This window comes from Bremia lactucae (assembly GCF_004359215.1).
Source record: "Bremia lactucae strain SF5 chromosome Unknown BlacSF5_NotPlaced_183_SHOA01000117.1_1171385bp, whole genome shotgun sequence".
In the NCBI taxonomy this organism is placed as follows: domain Eukaryota; phylum Oomycota; class Peronosporomycetes; order Peronosporales; family Peronosporaceae; genus Bremia; species Bremia lactucae.
This window is the reverse complement of record NW_027152196.1, coordinates 119,908-138,676: the sequence shown is the minus strand read 5'-3', so window position 1 is coordinate 138,676 and position 18,769 is coordinate 119,908. Positions and strand designations below refer to the sequence as shown.

At 49.0% G+C, this 18,769-nt stretch overlaps 4 protein-coding genes across 4 annotated transcripts; all 4 read right to left on the bottom strand.

The window, feature by feature from the left end:
* Positions 1-3,098: 3,098 nt before the first annotated feature.
* Positions 3,099-4,539, bottom strand: CCR75_002652 (uncharacterized protein; the record flags this gene model as incomplete). Its single annotated transcript, XM_067960749.1, has 2 exons — positions 3,099-3,352; positions 3,519-4,539. 2 exons carry the CDS (start codon positions 4,537-4,539, stop codon positions 3,099-3,101), a joined length of 1,275 nt encoding a protein of 424 aa, XP_067815903.1.
* Positions 4,540-8,244: 3,705 nt separating this feature from the next.
* CCR75_002651 (uncharacterized protein) lies at positions 8,245-9,739 on the bottom strand (the record flags this gene model as incomplete). Its single annotated transcript, XM_067960748.1, has 2 exons — positions 8,245-8,498; positions 8,665-9,739. 2 exons carry the CDS (start codon positions 9,737-9,739, stop codon positions 8,245-8,247), a joined length of 1,329 nt encoding a protein of 442 aa, XP_067815917.1.
* Positions 9,740-17,734: 7,995 nt separating this feature from the next.
* CCR75_002650 (uncharacterized protein) lies at positions 17,735-18,073 on the bottom strand (the record flags this gene model as incomplete). The annotated part of the gene is made up of 1 exon (XM_067960747.1): positions 17,735-18,073. The coding sequence occupies one exon, from the start codon at positions 18,071-18,073 to the stop codon at positions 17,735-17,737; it is 339 nt and encodes a 112-aa protein (XP_067815902.1).
* A 36-nt stretch (positions 18,074-18,109) lies between these two features.
* Positions 18,110-18,295, bottom strand: CCR75_002649 (uncharacterized protein; the record flags this gene model as incomplete). The annotated part of the gene is made up of 1 exon (XM_067960746.1): positions 18,110-18,295. One exon carries the CDS (start codon positions 18,293-18,295, stop codon positions 18,110-18,112), a length of 186 nt encoding a protein of 61 aa, XP_067815718.1.
* Positions 18,296-18,769: the final 474 nt, after the last annotated feature.

Sequence of the window (18,769 nt, the reverse complement as noted above, 5' to 3'; positions counted from 1 at the left end):
ACGCCGCAAGGCTAACTTATCCCTCGATATTACCGCCTATACCATTTAAAAGCGTAATTGCTCACTCTTATAACTGTTCGAGGGTTTAGACACTTCGCTTCTCCCCTGTCTTAAAATAGAAACAATACGCCTGTTAGAGGCCGGGGCATTCACTTCCCCAAATTTTTACGCCTGTATTGCTTCTTTACCATTATTCGACATCCGGCAAGGAGTTTTTAGGACGCTCTCGTCCATTGTGGACGACGAGCAACAGACCACCAATTTCTCTTTTAAAATTGGTCTGACTTTTCCGTGGATCTTTCCTTCTTTAGTTGGGCAAGGAACAGACCCCAAGACATCTCGGGTAGCTTTACTATTTCCTCGGCAAATTTTAAGACTTGATGGAGCACCTCAAACGTGGATGCCTCCGCAATTCCGTCTTTGACAGCCTCGAACACCTCGTTCGAAGGCCTCTCCTCTTAATTAGGGACCGATTTAAAGGTCACTCCTTTCCACGTGTCTTTGACCGTCCTAATCTGTCAAGTACTCGTTGTTCGGGTCACCACGACCTTTGACTAGAAAGCGGGTGCTGCTGCTATCCTCGCTGATGCACCCCTTCCAACCGCACCAGAAAATACGCACTGTGCCGGTTCATGAGACGCTTTACTTCCTATCAGCTCGCCGTCTACTGCCACAGGTTTTCGGCTTTGTGCAGGACATCCGGACGCATGACTACTTGTCATCGTCCTTTAAACTACCCGAGTCTCTACGAGCTGGGTAGGAACTTGTGTCAGCTGACATCCAGTCGTTACGCTTCCAAATACACCACACTTTTGGCTCTGAACGGAATTTTGTGACGAGTGACATACCGTCAACGCACTTTCAATTGTGTTTGTCACGACATCAGATGCATATGCCTCTCGCAAGAGCACATTCTTTCCGGTGTCCTGCGAAGAGTTGGCAACTTCGCATGTATGCCAGTCTATCCATGGTTAATGTTTTGCCAACCATGGCCTGCCTAGGGTGAGGTCATACGAGCTCTCCATACCTAGCACTGTAAACTTGTCTTACACGAGAAGTTATCTGAGCAGGAGGCAAGTTCTACCTGAGCTCCCTCAGACATGACGAGCGCGCCGTTTGCTAAACGAGCGGCCGCCTCTTCTCGCTTGCCATCCTGGCAAAGCGATTCAAACATCGCCGGTCTCTTTCTTAAAGCCGCGAGTTTCACAAAAATATGTGATGCACCCGAATCCACTAGGAGGGGCCTCGTAATTGAGCGCCAGCAGGGTTGAGGTCCGAACTTTCGAGACCTCAGGGACTATGCTACCCATTTGTTCGACAACTCTGAGCTTAGGGGTGGCTTTAGTTCACGTCAGTAGGCATCCCGCCCCTACTGCGCTTCTGCACTTCCCAACCCCTAAGTGGTCGATGCAGAACTCATGCATCTCGCACGCTTGTTGTTGCCATCGCCCTTTGGGAAGGGAGTCCTCTTGCTGAGCATCTTTGCCCCAGCAGGGACCGTGGCATAGCAGTGAGCCATCATATGGCCGCGCTTGCCGCATTTATAACAGACAACGTTGGCATTGCCCAACTCCATGGGAATGGCATCTGACCTCTCGACCGACGGCTTATACCAAGGTGTCGCCGAGGCACTGTTGTAGGATTGCACCTCAACTAAGGCAATTTGGATTGCCTTTCCATCTTCGACGGCACCTATTTAAAAAGGGGCTGTCGCGATTGGCCATGCCGTGGTCCGTTCATAAACGTGGGCACCTTAATGTGCTCCGGAATCTGACCTACAATAATAGATGCCGACAGCGAGCACATCTTCTGCACATACTCTTGAAGAGATTGCTTCGCATGTCGCGCTCCAAAGAAGTGCGCCTGAAGCAACACTTCGTTGTTCGGTGGCTGGTACATGGCGCAAATCCTTTCCTGAAAGATCGCTCATGTAGGGAACGCCTTTCTGTCCGCCATAAGCGCCGAGTAAGCGCACTCTAAGGCCTTCCCGTGCTGGTGCAACATGTCGCACGACACCATCCGGCTGTCGTCCTCGATGAGCTGCGCCACAACGCTTTAGTCCACGACTAACAGCCAGTGGACAATTGTGTGAGCTGCAGTTTCATCGAACTTGGGCGGGTCCAATCGAATGGGCCTCTGTTGATGCGGTCGGGCAGAGAGCATCTCAACATTCCTGTTGAGAGCCTCGCTTCGAGCCTGTGGTTCTCACGCCTCAGCTCGCCCTGAGTCTTAGTGACGGACTACACCGCAGCATGACTCCGTGCCTCGGACGCGGCTCTCAGCTGTCCGAGCACGAATGCCTCAAACTGCTCCAACTGGGTAGCATGTTGTTCAAGAGGACTACCCAGGAGCCTGGCCATGGCTAATTCACCAAGTCCCTGTGCCAAGTGCTCTGCCTAGAGATGCATGCCGTGGGAAAGATTTCAAGTGCTAAAGATTTCAAGTGCTACCTAGTGTAGGCGGGCACGTCTATAATGCGTCCACGCTCTAAATAAGCACACACACTAGCACAGCGAGGAAGCGGTTTGACTGTCTACACTCGCGTGTAGTGAGGTTGTTGTGGTGGGCGCCTTAGCGACCTCACCCAACGCACTAAGTACTCTAGTAAAGTGTCGTCATGGGAGGGTGATCCGACTCCTCGTGCGCAATTACCAGTACTTTTCAGACTGATTTGTATTTAATCGTCGTCGATATAAATACCTATTTTTACCGAACCTAAAATGTCATCTCTGTAGAGAACACTAGTATGTATTGCGAGCGTATCTTTTTAAATATATACCGTAACGAATGACGCTAGGCGTCATCCCTCCTAATGTGAATGCACTTATTTGCATCACATACACAAGGGTTGGTTACAATGTGAATCACGCCCGAGTGGTTGGTCTAATTAGTCGATTATTCTTTAAAGTACTTGTGTACAAGGTATTGTTATAATATAAAGGCGATTTGAAATATTGCAAGCTTTCCTTAAGTGTGACATACTCCATTCTGATTCAACGTAAGTTTGCATGTACAAATGATCTATTCTAACTTTGTTCACCACAGTTCCTGTCCTATCCAATCATTAGAAAATAAATTTAAAAATATATCTCACGAATTCATTCTTTGTCGACCGCGCGTGTGGTTGTTCGAGCACGTGGCGTAACGAGCTCGTTCAAATACGACAAATCGATGGGTTCGGCGCGCGTCGGCTGATGCTCCAAGCTTTGTGCGGGCACCCGCAAATTTTGGTGACTAGCTGCTCGCTGCCTCAGGTCTTGTTTGACAAATTGCAACCTCGTAGCCCAGCTGCTATTCGTATCGTTAGTTCCGGTGGAAGTGTTAAAGCGCTTACATTCCGACGTTTTCCGACCTGCACCGAAATGTTTGTAACATTCACTGCCAGTAACATTCGATTTATCTTCCAAACATACCCTGGAGCGCATCGCGAAAGTTGACTGGCTATGTAATAAAGAACAACTTGCTACATCGAGATGTTAGTTTTCTTTCATGAATGCAAAGCGAGTTGTCAAACCTACCCTCGGACACGTTCCGTTCTGCAAATATGGAGGCACTTTGAGCATGGGTCGTAGATTTCTTCCGGTGTTTGGAATGTAATGCATTGTAGCTATTCCCTGTTCGATTAGCTAGTTTTGTGTCACTAGCACAAGTGAGACACATTCGGTGATTTTTCCCGCTTGTGTCAGAACAGTAATAACAGATCGCAGCGCACTTTCTACACAATATAGTATGGCAGAAGCGGCAGTGTTTCGCAATGGTCCACTTGGAGATGTGATCGCCACAAGCCTTGCAATCACGAGGTCGCTGGCTTTCGCTTGAGTCCGATCCACTCGAAGCAATCGCTTGTCGAGGGGTCTGTTGCCGCATGATTTTCAGGACATGATTAAGATTGTCTGCTGCTTTCTTGTGAGCGGCGAACACTTGATGCAGGGCCCAGCTCGGAACGTTCTTGCTGTCCATATGAAGAAACGTTAAGCGCTCCAGCACGTTCGGACGGTCGGTTTCACGAAAGATCATTCCTGAGACGCGCACATGGGTTCGAATTGGCCCGTCTGGATGCTGCGACGCCGGACAGCACAAGTGATTGATCGATCGTATACCACGCGCCCATACGCGACGCCCTGTTTCACTATCTATTGACGATTCCATGTATTCAAGAAAGCATATGTCCCTGCTATCCAAAAGCTTCGACGGCGGCCTCCAAAGCGACCAGCGCATGGCAGCACTATGCAATGGTTTATCAATAGAAGGGGCTTGGAGCTCGTAAAGCCGGTGGGACCGTGTCGAATCCAATAAAATAGTCACATGATCACTTTGGTCTAAATACAAGGCGGCCACCTCCTCTAGCGTGCCGTTTAAGATTGACCTTGTCCACATAGCCAAGGACTTGTTCTTGCTTTCGTTGCGGTGGGTAATGTTAAACACTTCTCCGTCGCTTCCAAGCCGCACGGCCGCTTTAATAGCTGGAAAGAGCGATTCGTACGCTCCCTTTGCATCATTAAGAAGATGCACTTGTTCTTCCGTGGGTAGTGGCAGCATTTCTAGTGCGTATGGGTGGTCGGGTGACCGTGAGTACGTGTACTGCTGCGCCATCCGGTAAATTTCTTCTGGGCTACAAGGTGAAAGGGCTTGATTTTTTATCGNGCCTTTTATAAGCATGTACAATGCAGCATTTACCATTTGGCTTTTTGACACAAATATCGGTGTCAAATGGGGAGATTTGTTCTCTCGTACCATTCCAGCTTAATGCTTAGCGCGGAAGAAATCGTCAATGACGTCACACTGTTCTTTTGGTAAAGGCCACCGTCGTGCGATACAGTATTTGGTTCGCAGAACCAAGTCAGTTTCATGACGGACACCTCCTCCGGGGGTAAAACAGATGGTGGATTGGTACATTCCAGATCTGGGAAATTCTTAATCAAGGAATAAAATGGATCCATAGGATCTTTAAGGATTGATGACCCACTCCGCACACTATGTGCAGCTTTTTGTGTCATCCAGGACAGCTTCGTCCAATTGTGACGATGGGTTTAACTCAATCGTTGGTTGAATGACTACCATCTCAGATAAGTCGCTAGCCTTTAAGGTTTGCTGGCCCTTATCAATAGACATTTCGTCTAGCTCTAAAAGAGCATGTAACAAAGGGACGCCGCAAGGCTAACTTATCCCTCGATATTACCGCCTATACCATTTAAAAGCGTAATTGCTCACTCTTATAACTGTTCGAGGGTTTAGACACTTCGCTTCTCCCCTGTCTTAAAATAGAAACAATACGCCTGTTAGAGGCCGGGGCATTCACTTCCCCAAATTTTTACGCCTGTATTGCTTCTTTACCATTATTCGACATCCGGCAAGGAGTTTTTAGGACGCTCTCGTCCATTGTGGACGACGAGCAACAGACCACCAATTTCTCTTTTAAAATTGGTCTGACTTTTCCGTGGATCTTTCCTTCTTTAGTTGGGCAAGGAACAGACCCCAAGACATCTCGGGTAGCTTTACTATTTCCTCGGCAAATTTTAAGACTTGATGGAGCACCTCAAACGTGGATGCCTCCGCAATTCCGTCTTTGACAGCCTCGAACACCTCGTTCGAAGGCCTCTCCTCTTAATTAGGGACCGATTTAAAGGTCACTCCTTTCCACGTGTCTTTGACCGTCCTAATCTGTCAAGTACTCGTTGTTCGGGTCACCACGACCTTTGACTAGAAAGCGGGTGCTGCTGCTATCCTCGCTGATGCACCCCTTCCAACCGCACCAGAAAATACGCACTGTGCCGGTTCATGAGACGCTTTACTTCCTATCAGCTCGCCGTCTACTGCCACAGGTTTTCGGCTTTGTGCAGGACATCCGGACGCATGACTACTTGTCATCGTCCTTTAAACTACCCGAGTCTCTACGAGCTGGGTAGGAACTTGTGTCAGCTGACATCCAGTCGTTACGCTTCCAAATACACCACACTTTTGGCTCTGAACGGAATTTTGTGACGAGTGACATACCGTCAACGCACTTTCAATTGTGTTTGTCACGACATCAGATGCATATGCCTCTCGCAAGAGCACATTCTTTCCGGTGTCCTGCGAAGAGTTGGCAACTTCGCATGTATGCCAGTCTATCCATGGTTAATGTTTTGCCAACCATGGCCTGCCTAGGGTGAGGTCATACGAGCTCTCCATACCTAGCACTGTAAACTTGTCTTACACGAGAAGTTATCTGAGCAGGAGGCAAGTTCTACCTGAGCTCCCTCAGACATGACGAGCGCGCCGTTTGCTAAACGAGCGGCCGCCTCTTCTCGCTTGCCATCCTGGCAAAGCGATTCAAACATCGCCGGTCTCTTTCTTAAAGCCGCGAGTTTCACAAAAATATGTGATGCACCCGAATCCACTAGGAGGGGCCTCGTAATTGAGCGCCAGCAGGGTTGAGGTCCGAACTTTCGAGACCTCAGGGACTATGCTACCCATTTGTTCGACAACTCTGAGCTTAGGGGTGGCTTTAGTTCACGTCAGTAGGCATCCCGCCCCTACTGCGCTTCTGCACTTCCCAACCCCTAAGTGGTCGATGCAGAACTCATGCATCTCGCACGCTTGTTGTTGCCATCGCCCTTTGGGAAGGGAGTCCTCTTGCTGAGCATCTTTGCCCCAGCAGGGACCGTGGCATAGCAGTGAGCCATCATATGGCCGCGCTTGCCGCATTTATAACAGACAACGTTTGCATTGCCCAACTCCATGGGAATGGCATCTGACCTCTCGACCGACGGCTTATACCAAGGTGTCGCCGAGGCACTGTTGTAGGATTGCACCTCAACTAAGGCAATTTGGATTGCCTTTCCATCTTCGACGGCACCTATTTAAAAAGGGGCTGTCGCGATTGGCCATGCCGTGGTCCGTTCATAAACGTGGGCACCTTAATGTGCTCCGGAATCTGACCTACAATAATAGATGCCGACAGCGAGCACATCTTCTGCACATACTCTTGAAGAGATTGCTTCGCATGTCGCGCTCCAAAGAAGTGCGCCTGAAGCAACACTTCGTTGTTCGGTGGCTGGTACATGGCGCAAATCCTTTCCTGAAAGATCGCTCATGTAGGGAACGCCTTTCTGTCCGCCATAAGCGCCGAGTAAGCGCACTCTAAGGCCTTCCCGTGCTGGTGCAACATGTCGCACGACACCATCCGGCTGTCGTCCTCGATGAGCTGCGCCACAACGCTTTAGTCCACGACTAACAGCCAGTGGACAATTGTGTGAGCTGCAGTTTCATCGAACTTGGGCGGGTCCAATCGAATGGGCCTCTGTTGATGCGGTCGGGCAGAGAGCATCTCAACATTCCTGTTGAGAGCCTCGCTTCGAGCCTGTGGTTCTCACGCCTCAGCTCGCCCTGAGTCTTAGTGACGGACTACACCGCAGCATGACTCCGTGCCTCGGACGCGGCTCTCAGCTGTCCGAGCACGAATGCCTCAAACTGCTCCAACTGGGTAGCATGTTGTTCAAGAGGACTACCCAGGAGCCTGGCCATGGCTAATTCACCAAGTCCCTGTGCCAAGTGCTCTGCCTAGAGATGCATGCCGTGGGAAAGATTTCAAGTGCTAAAGATTTCAAGTGCTACCTAGTGTAGGCGGGCACGTCTATAATGCGTCCACGCTCTAAATAAGCACACACACTAGCACAGCGAGGAAGCGGTTTGACTGTCTACACTCGCGTGTAGTGAGGTTGTTGTGGTGGGCGCCTTAGCGACCTCACCCAACGCACTAAGTACTCTAGTAAAGTGTCGTCATGGGAGGGTGATCCGACTCCTCGTGCGCAATTACCAGTACTTTTCAGACTGATTTGTATTTAATCGTCGTCGATATAAATACCTATTTTTACCGAACCTAAAATGTCATCTCTGTAGAGAACACTAGTATGTATTGCGAGCGTATCTTTTTAAATATATACCGTAACGAATGACGCTAGGCGTCATCCCTCCTAATGTGAATGCACTTATTTGCATCACATACACAAGGGTTGGTTACAATGTGAATCACGCCCGAGTGGTTGGTCTAATTAGTCGATTATTCTTTAAAGTACTTGTGTACAAGGTATTGTTATAATATAAAGGCGATTTGAAATATTGCAAGCTTTCCTTAAGTGTGACATACTCCATTCTGATTCAACGTAAGTTTGCATGTACAAATGATCTATTCTAACTTTGTTCACCACAGTTCCTGTCCTATCCAATCATTAGAAAATAAATTTAAAAATATATCTCACGAATTCATTCTTTGTCGACCGCGCGTGTGGTTGTTCGAGCACGTGGCGTAACGAGCTCGTTCAAATACGACAAATCGATGGGTTCGGCGCGCGTCGGCTGATGCTCCAAGCTTTGTGCGGGCACCCGCAAATTTTGGTGACTAGCTGCTCGCTGCCTCAGGTCTTGTTTGACAAATTGCAACCTCGTAGCCCAGCTGCTATTCGTATCGTTAGTTCCGGTGGAAGTGTTAAAGCGCTTACATTCCGACGTTTTCCGACCTGCACCGAAATGTTTGTAACATTCACTGCCAGTAACATTCGATTTATCTTCCAAACATACCCTGGAGCGCATCGCGAAAGTTGACTGGCTATGTAATAAAGAACAACTTGCTACATCGAGATGTTAGTTTTCTTTCATGAATGCAAAGCGAGTTGTCAAACCTACCCTCGGACACGTTCCGTTCTGCAAATATGGAGGCACTTTGAGCATGGGTCGTAGATTTCTTCCGGTGTTTGGAATGTAATGCATTGTAGCTATTCCCTGTTCGATTAGCTAGTTTTGTGTCACTAGCACAAGTGAGACACATTCGGTGATTTTTCCCGCTTGTGTCAGAACAGTAATAACAGATCGCAGCGCACTTTCTACACAATATAGTATGGCAGAAGCGGCAGTGTTTCGCAATGGTCCACTTGGAGATGTGATCGCCACAAGCCTTGCAATCACGAGGTCGCTGGCTTTCGCTTGAGTCCGATCCACTCGAAGCAATCGCTTGTCGAGGGGTCTGTTGCCGCATGATTTTCAGGACATGATTAAGATTGTCTGCTGCTTTCTTGTGAGCGGCGAACACTTGATGCAGGGCCCAGCTCGGAACGTTCTTGCTGTCCATATGAAGAAACGTTAAGCGCTCCAGCACGTTCGGACGGTCGGTTTCACGAAAGATCATTCCTGAGACGCGCACATGGGTTCGAATTGGCCCGTCTGGATGCTGCGACGCCGGACAGCACAAGTGATTGATCGATCGTATACCACGCGCCCATACGCGACGCCCTGTTTCACTATCTATTGACGATTCCATGTATTCAAGAAAGCATATGTCCCTGCTATCCAAAAGCTTCGACGGCGGCCTCCAAAGCGACCAGCGCATGGCAGCACTATGCAATGGTTTATCAATAGAAGGGGCTTGGAGCTCGTAAAGCCGGTGGGACCGTGTCGAATCCAATAAAATAGTCACATGATCACTTTGGTCTAAATACAAGGCGGCCACCTCCTCTAGCGTGCCGTTTAAGATTGACCTTGTCCACATAGCCAAGGACTTGTTCTTGCTTTCGTTGCGGTGGGTAATGTTAAACACTTCTCCGTCGCTTCCAAGCCGCACGGCCGCTTTAATAGCTGGAAAGAGCGATTCGTACGCTCCCTTTGCATCATTAAGAAGATGCACTTGTTCTTCCGTGGGTAGTGGCAGCATTTCTAGTGCGTATGGGTGGTCGGGTGACCGTGAGTACGTGTACTGCTGCGCCATCCGGTAAATTTCTTCTGGGCTACAAGGTGAAAGGGCTTGATTTTTTATCGGGGCTACCGGCTGACATGCCGCAAGATATCCATCTGCAATTAGGCGCACAATTATGACGTTGACGGATAGTACGCCATGTCGTGTCCTTTACAATAGTTCGTTTTTTAGCATGCACAGAAGCAAGACGAATACGTGTAATATGCTCAAACATGTTCGATAAATGCTAGCCACGAAGTGATCACTGTCGTTTATGTCATCTTGGTGTCGGCTCTACAGGTCCACTCACATATCAGAATCATGTCTGAACGCATATATTGACGCTTTACTGAAAAGACTTTCTGGCTCTCTGAAATTGTAATGTACCAGCCGCGGAGCTGTTGGCATTTTACCAAACCAGCGACATTTGACCATTCCAAATGGTCTGTTTGACTAAGTCTATACTTGCAGGCTCGAATATTGCTGCTGTAAAGAGTCAACGGAATAGGAGACAATCTTTGGGATCGCACAGAGAGGCAGGTATCTGCTGATATTATTACGATACAATGGCAACGGTAAATTGTGCACACTGTGTCTCATGTAAAGCCTTCGCTGACTTAATGTCCCATTCCGTTATCATTGTACTCGACTAAAGGAATCACAATGAATAATAAGTTTAGGGAATCGTTAAATTTTCAACACAGTTTTTACTAAATATCACAGAAGTACACACTAAAGTATAACGAAAGTATAATGCGGTGTATCTACCTATACATAAGTATTATTTTCGATTAGAGGAATAATTAATATTTTATTTCCTACAAGAAGATATAAATTAAGAAAGTACAAAATTATTATCTTTATTAATTTTGACTTAAAATACTTCCAATATTACCAAATTTTGTATTATTAATGCAATAAGACATTAGCTCTACTCCACCGATCGTTATAATACACGATTGTGCAGTGCGCAAGGAGGCGTCATACTTAGTTAGATATTAATATAAGAATTTAGTAATAGATAGAAGATCATTTCGTAGGAAACTAAATATATTTATACAATTTTATTTTCTCTATCTTTTATAGCCTAAGTCTAGACCTATAAGGCAAAGATCCTTAGCTTCATAGAAACCTTCCTCTGTGCTCTTGGGCACGTGAAATTTCGAGGCACCTCACCTACACTGTGATCAGTCTGAGATTAACTTGTACTGATTAATACTAGTCAAAGGTGCCCCGTTACATCTGGTAGCGTTTCGTAGTCCGTTCAACGGCCCACGCACGTTCCATTAAACATGAACATGTTGGATGAAGAAAGAGAGGGCTGTAAAGCCCCTCAAGAAGGTTATCACGCAACGCGTAAAAGGTTTACTCGTTTTAGTGACCTTGAATGGAGAGCGATCGAAGGTATTCGTTCGGTCGTAGATGGGCCAGCCGTTGGCGCTATTCTTTTCAGTCTTAACATAGATGAAATGCATGCGGCCATAGTCGATTTTATCTAACACGAACTCGACGGGGACCACGAGAAAGATATCTTGCTTCACCGGCAAGGCTCTCAACATACGGATGTGCTGATAGAACAGGGTCCTCAACACTTGGAACTGTTGAGACAGCAGTATTTTCATGCTGCTACTGGACCGACGCTTCCGCGTCGACCCGAAAGCTTAAAGATCGAAATCTCTTAGTTTAAGGCTGTCAAAGGCGACTCCCTGTTGAGATGCTTCGTCGAATTAGACGGTGCCATAGAAGATCGTCGTATTGGTGATGATGCGACGAAAGTGAAATTTGGCATGTCCAACATAGCCGAACGTGCCAATTCTTGGGCCTGGGGCTCAAGCTTCACGGCCCATTAAGTTTTGGGTCGTATGAGGTCTTTAGGACCCGCTCAGACAAACATTTGAGCCGCCACGCGCCGAGTTCAGGGCTAGAGCCGAGCTCCTGGATTTGAAGCAGGGCAAACGTGATCTACACCCTAATGCCCAACATACACGATACTTGCTCAGTTATATCGGTAGTAATCCAATTAATGAACTAACACAGGTAACTGTGTTTACCAAAGGTCTTGTAGACGGTTACTGTTACGATTCACCACTCGACCAAGCGATCTTTCTAGAGGAACAGCAGGACTTCAGTCTTAAACAGGCTTTTGAGCACTCTGGCGCTTAACTTCCACCGAGACGACACGAAATCGGAGCTTTAGAACCCATGGACCACTCATATGTATGGAGCGCGATACCTCGCTTTCTTATTCACAAACGATTGCAAGAATGCAATTATTGCCGAAATTCGGGCCATTATTGTAGTGTTCCAACTCGGTGCTTAGAAACACTAAGTGAATTGATCAACCTCTCGCTAGCGACAGTGGAGGATGCGGATTCGACGCTGTTACGAAATCGCAAAGGTGAGGCGGATCCATAAAAAGAAGGTTGGGGTCTGTAAGTGCGTAGCGCCTAACCGGTTCAGCAACATCAAATGAATTTGCAGGACTGTTGACAAAAGTTACTCCTCTCACACAAACATTTTGTGTAACTGACCCAGGGATGAAATTAATCTCATCACCCCGAAAATAAAAGTATCAAATAAATTGTCGCTTAGGTCGCTAGTCGATTGTGGGATGTCGAACAGTTTTATAGACGCCAATCGCTAGAATATCGCAGGCTCAAGTTTATTGAGCGCGATTATCCTCTAACGTGGATGGCAGTGCGCCTAGCAACAGGCGCATCTGTAACAGTAAAGAAACATGTAGTTGGTATCCCATACACGTCAAAGTGTAAGCAGTACAATGATAATGTCATCTTACTAAATTTGGATGACAAATTTGATGTCATCCTTGGATTCCCATGGCTCAGAAAGTACGATTTATATATAAATTGCCGTGACGATGCCTGTCTCTTTCTCATTTGATGGCCAACTGATGAGTGTCTTGGAGCGTCCATAAGCGCGGATGTCCTACGAGTGAGTACGATGGCCTTCCTTATGGTTCGGCCGTTTGCACGACTGCACAAGACGTCAGTGCGAATGCCCAACATTAGATCCTTACGGCTCTGCACAAGCACAGGCATCGTCGAAGGTCCACCATTGCGACGTAAACATAGTTACCGACGGCTGTGCACAAGCGCAGGCAGCGTCGAAGTTCGACCACTCGAATTAGTTGAGTGGTACGAAACAAGGATGCTTGCTTAAAAAGCAACATCCAAGAAAGTTTGAAACGCCTGTCTATCAGCGACAGTGCAAACGTCCTAGAAAGACTGGAGAGTCGATCGTAAAAGAGCTCGCTGTGAGCGCAACCATGATAGTCTCGGGACAGAGTCTTGTTTTCGCAAACCAGAAGTCCACAACATCCTCCAAGGATGTAGTAAATGTCTTAGTAAACAACAGTTCAAGTGTTGGCGCTTATACACTTCATTTCATAGCGCCTACGAAAATAGTTTCGGAGATACACAAACTACGATTTAATTTTTAATTGTTTTAATATTTATAATAAATATTTTTTTTATTTAGTTTATATCCAAAAAAGTTGAAAGTTGTATGCATGAAAGCGTATCAAAAATTCTAACCAATAATAAATAAATTTCTATATGAATAGAAATAAAAAATCTTTAATTATAAAAAATATATTATTTTAACAAATGGTTCTTCTATTAAAATAACATCTTATAGCGTTATTTTAATGGAAGAGCCATTTGAGCTGAAATTGTTCTTGCATGTTCTGCGCAGTAGCAAATTCAAGTTGATCTGGGCACTTGTCGCCGATGACAACTACGTGGATGCAATTTGGTCGGCAATAGTATAACCTGAGAACGTTCGGGTTCTCAGCAGCTCATTAATTGACGAAAATTTTCTTGATGAGATAACTCGGATTGAACGTTTCGCGTCCAATCCTGGAAGTCTTAAAAGACAAACTCTTTATTAAAAAATTTAATAGAATTATAGGATGTCTTCCCTAAAAGCACCGTGCGAGTTGCCTAAGAAAAAAAAAGGCACTCGACACGGAATCGACCTAGTTCCAAGTTCAATTACTGTGTCATGAAGCAATGGCGACTGCCTCGTGAGCAAGTAATAGCGATCGACAAATTCTTTGCCGAACGCTTAGCAGCGGGCCATGTGAGGGAGTCAGTTTCCCTACATAGCTTTCCGAGCTTCTGTGTGCGTAAATCAACAGGAGGATGGTGAATTGTGCATGCGTTCAATTAATTAAAAGCTGCAACTACCTTCTCAAACGTCGATGCCACGAGAATATGTAATCATTGACGTTATGTCAAAGAGAACTACCTTTTCGTCATCGGATCTGATAGATGGATTCTATCTGATCCTTATGCGCGAACAGAACATACCGTTTACAGCAGTGAGCACCCCAACCGGTATGCTATGGGAGTGGCTAGTCGTGTGACAGGGACTTAGTAATGCCCCTGTGAGCGCGCGCCGTTTCTGCTCAACAGCCACCAGTCGCACCGCAGCGTAATCCACAACGGTAATGAAGACATTTCGGTGATCGACGTGCTCAGCGAGAGTGCTGAGCAACACGACATTTAGATCTTGAAATCTCCTCGTGATGCACGCGACATCCTGTAACTTTTGGAGCTAACGTCGGACGACCGGTTACTCGCCATTCAGGTGAGTAACCGTGTTTGCTCTCGCTCGCGAGTTCACGGACGTTTTCCCGGACAAGTTTCGTCCGACTCTGCCAGAGATCGGGGCGCACGGCACGAGATCGATCCCGCGCCGGGCCCAAGTACTGCGTTACGCGTCAGTGGCCTCTGACATGATATCTAGTCGAGGCGATCGATGCGTTCTTCGAGGGTTGTCATGTTGCTGGCCATATGCGCGAGAGCACGTTGCCACACTCGAGCCCCACGCGACTGGTGGCTGGCGCATTGTAAAGGCCTATAACAAGTTGAACGAGGCGACGATCTCCTCACACGCCGATCCCTCACGAAGACATTGTGATCGAGACCATGACGGGTAGCGCGATCTTCAGTGCGATCGATCTCACTGACAGCTTCTACCAGACCCTCATGCGAGAATCTGACGTTCTAATGACACCCGTCAGCACCTACAACGGCATGCCCTGGAGTGGCTCGTTTTGCCACAGGGACTTAAGGACGCCCTGCGACCTTCGATCGCATGGTGACGCAAGTCCCCGCCCGCTGCGCGATTTCGCACCATCATACTTCGATGAAATATTCGTCCACAGCGACGCCTGTGATGACGCGGCTGACGTTGCTGTTCATCTTGGTCATCTGCGTCGCACCTTCACGGCAATGCGCGAAACCAAGCTGTATGCCAACTTGACGAAGTGCATTTTCGGTGCTCTCGAGATCCCTGTTCTCGGCAGCTACGTCAGCGCAAAGGGAATACGCGCTGATTCGAAGAAGATCACGTCTATGTGCGCTTGGCCTGACTCTACGCGATCAGAAGGAGCTTTGTCATTGGCTCGGTCTTGCCAATTACTTGCATCTCTACGCGAAAGACTTCGCACAGACGATCCATCCTCTCTCACAAATGCTCAAGAAGGATGTCGCGTGGGAAACCAGACAACGTGGCGTTCGCTGTCTGTCGTCGTGCAAAAGGCGATTGTGGTGCTCGCTGATCTTCTGGCTCAGGTGTCAGTGACGCAATCGCGCCGTGTCGCGGTGCGTGTCACTGCGGATCCTGTCTCTGGATCAAGCGATTCGATGGTAGCTTGTGAAATCGGTTCGCCGATGCAATAGGTCATTTCTATTTGCTGTGTGTTTTTTTTTCTTTGCTTCGAGCTGCTGGATCATGCTGTCGTTGACAGCATGCGTATCAACGATCGCGTCGCGCGATGCGGTCGCGTGTGGGGGGCGTCAAGCGGACGGTGCAGGCAGCCGCGCAACACTACGACATGCACAAACACTACGCGTGATGGAGAGCTGGTTTAAGGGAGCTTCGATGAGGCACTCATCGACGCGGAGTCGAGTTGAGAGCCGCTTTCGTCGCGAGTGGTACGTGCGCTCGCGCTGCTTCCTTGGCTTGATGCGTGTGGTGCGCTCGATGTACTCACATCGGGCGGTGACTCATCAGCGTTTGTGGCTCGATACATCCCAGCATTAGGTCGCTGGCAAGACAAAGCAACGCAGGGTTGCGTGAATGACGTGCGTTATTTACGTAGGATGGCGTCAGCCCAGTCGACGAATGGACTGCGTTGTTCATGGTGTTCTCAGTCATGGGTAGGAGGTCACCCTACGTCGTAAACCCGGGGGTAGCTGTGCAAGATATCCTCGAGCATGCGATTGACGCACTAGGTCTGTCCATCAGTCTCTGGATGGGCAGCTGTCGAGATCAGCAAGCGAGTGCTAAGCAAGTCGATCAGTCACGACAAGAACGCGGCTGTGATCCGCGGGTCTCTGTCCGAGCAATCAACTCGGGCACGCCGTGGGATCGATACAAGATGTCCAGAAACACCGCGGCTGCTAAAATCATGGTGATCGACAACTTGAAGCAGCAAGATGCGCCATCTTGCTGAAACGATCGACGATCACGAGGATGCCGGTGCGGCCTTCCGTGTCTGCAAAAAAACTGAATACGAAGTCCATGCTGAATGAACGCCAAGCATCATTCGCTATCGGCAGCGGCTGCAGCGGCGCTTGGTTCGCGGGCGACGGTTTGACGCGCTGGCACGTCTCATACAAGTGAACCCACTCGCGGACCCACTAATATATGTGAAGCCAGTAGTAGTCACGATCCGGTGTGAGATACGTCTTCTCTCGGCCCAGATGAATGAACGGCAGACGCGCCATCGTAGAGCTCGTGAATCTCGCGCGCACAGAGACCGTCATCCGTGGGTGCGACTACTCGGGGAGCGTCATGCTCGTCGGTCTGATACAACAAGAGACCGTCAACGACCGCGGGGCGCGCGACTCGGGCGCGTGCTGGTGCAGCCAGCTTTCGCAACTAGTCTGGTGACGGATGAATGCAGTAATCAGCGATCGACGCGTAAAACGGATCATTCGCTATCCCATTGTCGACAAACAGCGGATTCACTGCAATCACAACTGTGGTGTTCAAACCGAGGGCGACGCACGCCACACATTCATCGTCGTCATTATCGTCGACATCGGCGCCGTGGCCAAGATCCGCACGGGGGTCGTAACCGGGACGACGCGAAAGAGCGTCCGCGACGATGTTTGTCGCGCCCGACTTGAGAGAACGACAATTTAAATAATGAAATGTACGACAGCCAGCGCGCAGTGCGTTGACTGAGATGTGACGTCTTGACAGGTGTCCGCAGCAATGCGTAATCCGTGTACACGACGAACGCCTGTTCGCCTAGTAAGTACACTTGGAACATTCCGAGCGCGTACTTCATTGCGAGCAATTTCTTGTCGTGAACTGGGTAGTTGCGATCGGCAGCCTTGCGTTTTCGAGACGGTTAGCTGATCACGCGCTCGACTCCGGGGCGCCATCGTACTGCTAAGCGCACAATCGATCGCAAAATCGCTGGCGTCGCACACGACGTGAAACGGTTTGAACTTGTCAGCAATCATCAAGAAGGGAGCTGGAGACACGCTCTTCTTCAATGCGGCGAATGCATCCCTGTCGCCAGTCCATCGCGCGATTCGTACGCGATGCCATTGCAAAGGCCGTGGATACACAGAAGGCGTCCGCCTATACGCACGGGCGAACGACATAAAGCATACAAGATCGGTGATAAAGTGTTATTGTCATCGTCAAACAACATCGGTGCTTCAGTGTCTTGCCTCGGCGCGAGCAAACTCGCGCCGCGCTACATTGCACCCATTACCGTACTCAAAAGGAGAGAAGACACGTGCACGCTCGACATCCCGAGCGCGATGCGGCTACACCCAACGTTCTACGTCTGGCAACTCAAGCGCTATTAGAGTCTGCCGTCTTCCCACGCTTGATTTCATCAGTCAACTTTGCAAGCGTCGACTGCTTCGCCATCATCGCAGTCAACACCGTCGCTTCAGCAGCCGGCGTTGCTCGATACGACTGACCCACGTGCATTGCGGTCTCGGGCGGCGCGCGATCCTCACCAATCAGCTCCGTTTAAGCCGATTGGCGCGCATGCATTGTGGTCTCGGGCGACGCGCGATCGTCAGCAATTGGTTCGGTTTGAGCCGGCTGGCTTAAACTTGACATCGCTGCCGTTGCATCTGCAGCAGCCGTGGTGAGCTGCTGTGCTGTCGCGTTGTGTCGCTGAACAGTCGGCGCCGTCGTTGCTGGCTGTGACTCCATCTTAACGACGACATCGTCGATCTCCTCAACGACGACAGGGTTCGCGGCAGTCTCACTCGTCAGAAGCAGCGATTGCGTCTGCGCACGACCCCCGAGGAACCGCTCACCTTTCTGCATCAACGGTTCCGTGGATCTCTTGAAGCCAACCATCTGCTGCGTCTTTTGATCCGCCAGTTGTCTCTGCAACTACATCTGTTGCGCCAGCGTCTCCAACGTAACAGCTTTACGGAACGCCAAATAGTACGCTAGCACGCCGTGATTAACCTGGCTCATCGCATGCTGAGCGATTCCAGCGTGACGGTCCTCTGCCTTTGGTGGATAGCGAGGGTGAGACTCGATAAACTGTCGATAGTCTTGTCGACTATCGTTCATTGCTGGTCATCGCGGCGATGGTCGTCGTGCACCATCTCACTAACGCGTGCGTTGGCTTGATAATCCTTTCACATCGGATACATGAGATCCACGCTCCACGCTTGCTACTGATATTTCGGATCTGGTATAATCTTACGAAGTCGCCCGCGAGACGGCTCGTCCGGATACGCGCGAGCGGTTGAACGCGATCCACGTTGACCAAAAATTGCCCCGTTTGGCGGTGGAGTGGCAGCCGCCTGTCGTGGAATCAGCAGCCGTGGAGCATCCAACCACTCCGTCTGATCGGGTTCGGCCGCCTGGCAAATGCCACGCTAGTGGTTGTATTGTTGGTCTTGTCGCTTCCATCGAGCGATCAACTCTTGCTCGCATTCAGTCAGCGGGACATCTCGAATCATCTCGACCCACTCGACCCGACTTGGTCGAGCGAACCCGGAACTTTCAAACTTGCGGCACCACACACGATAGTAGATGTAA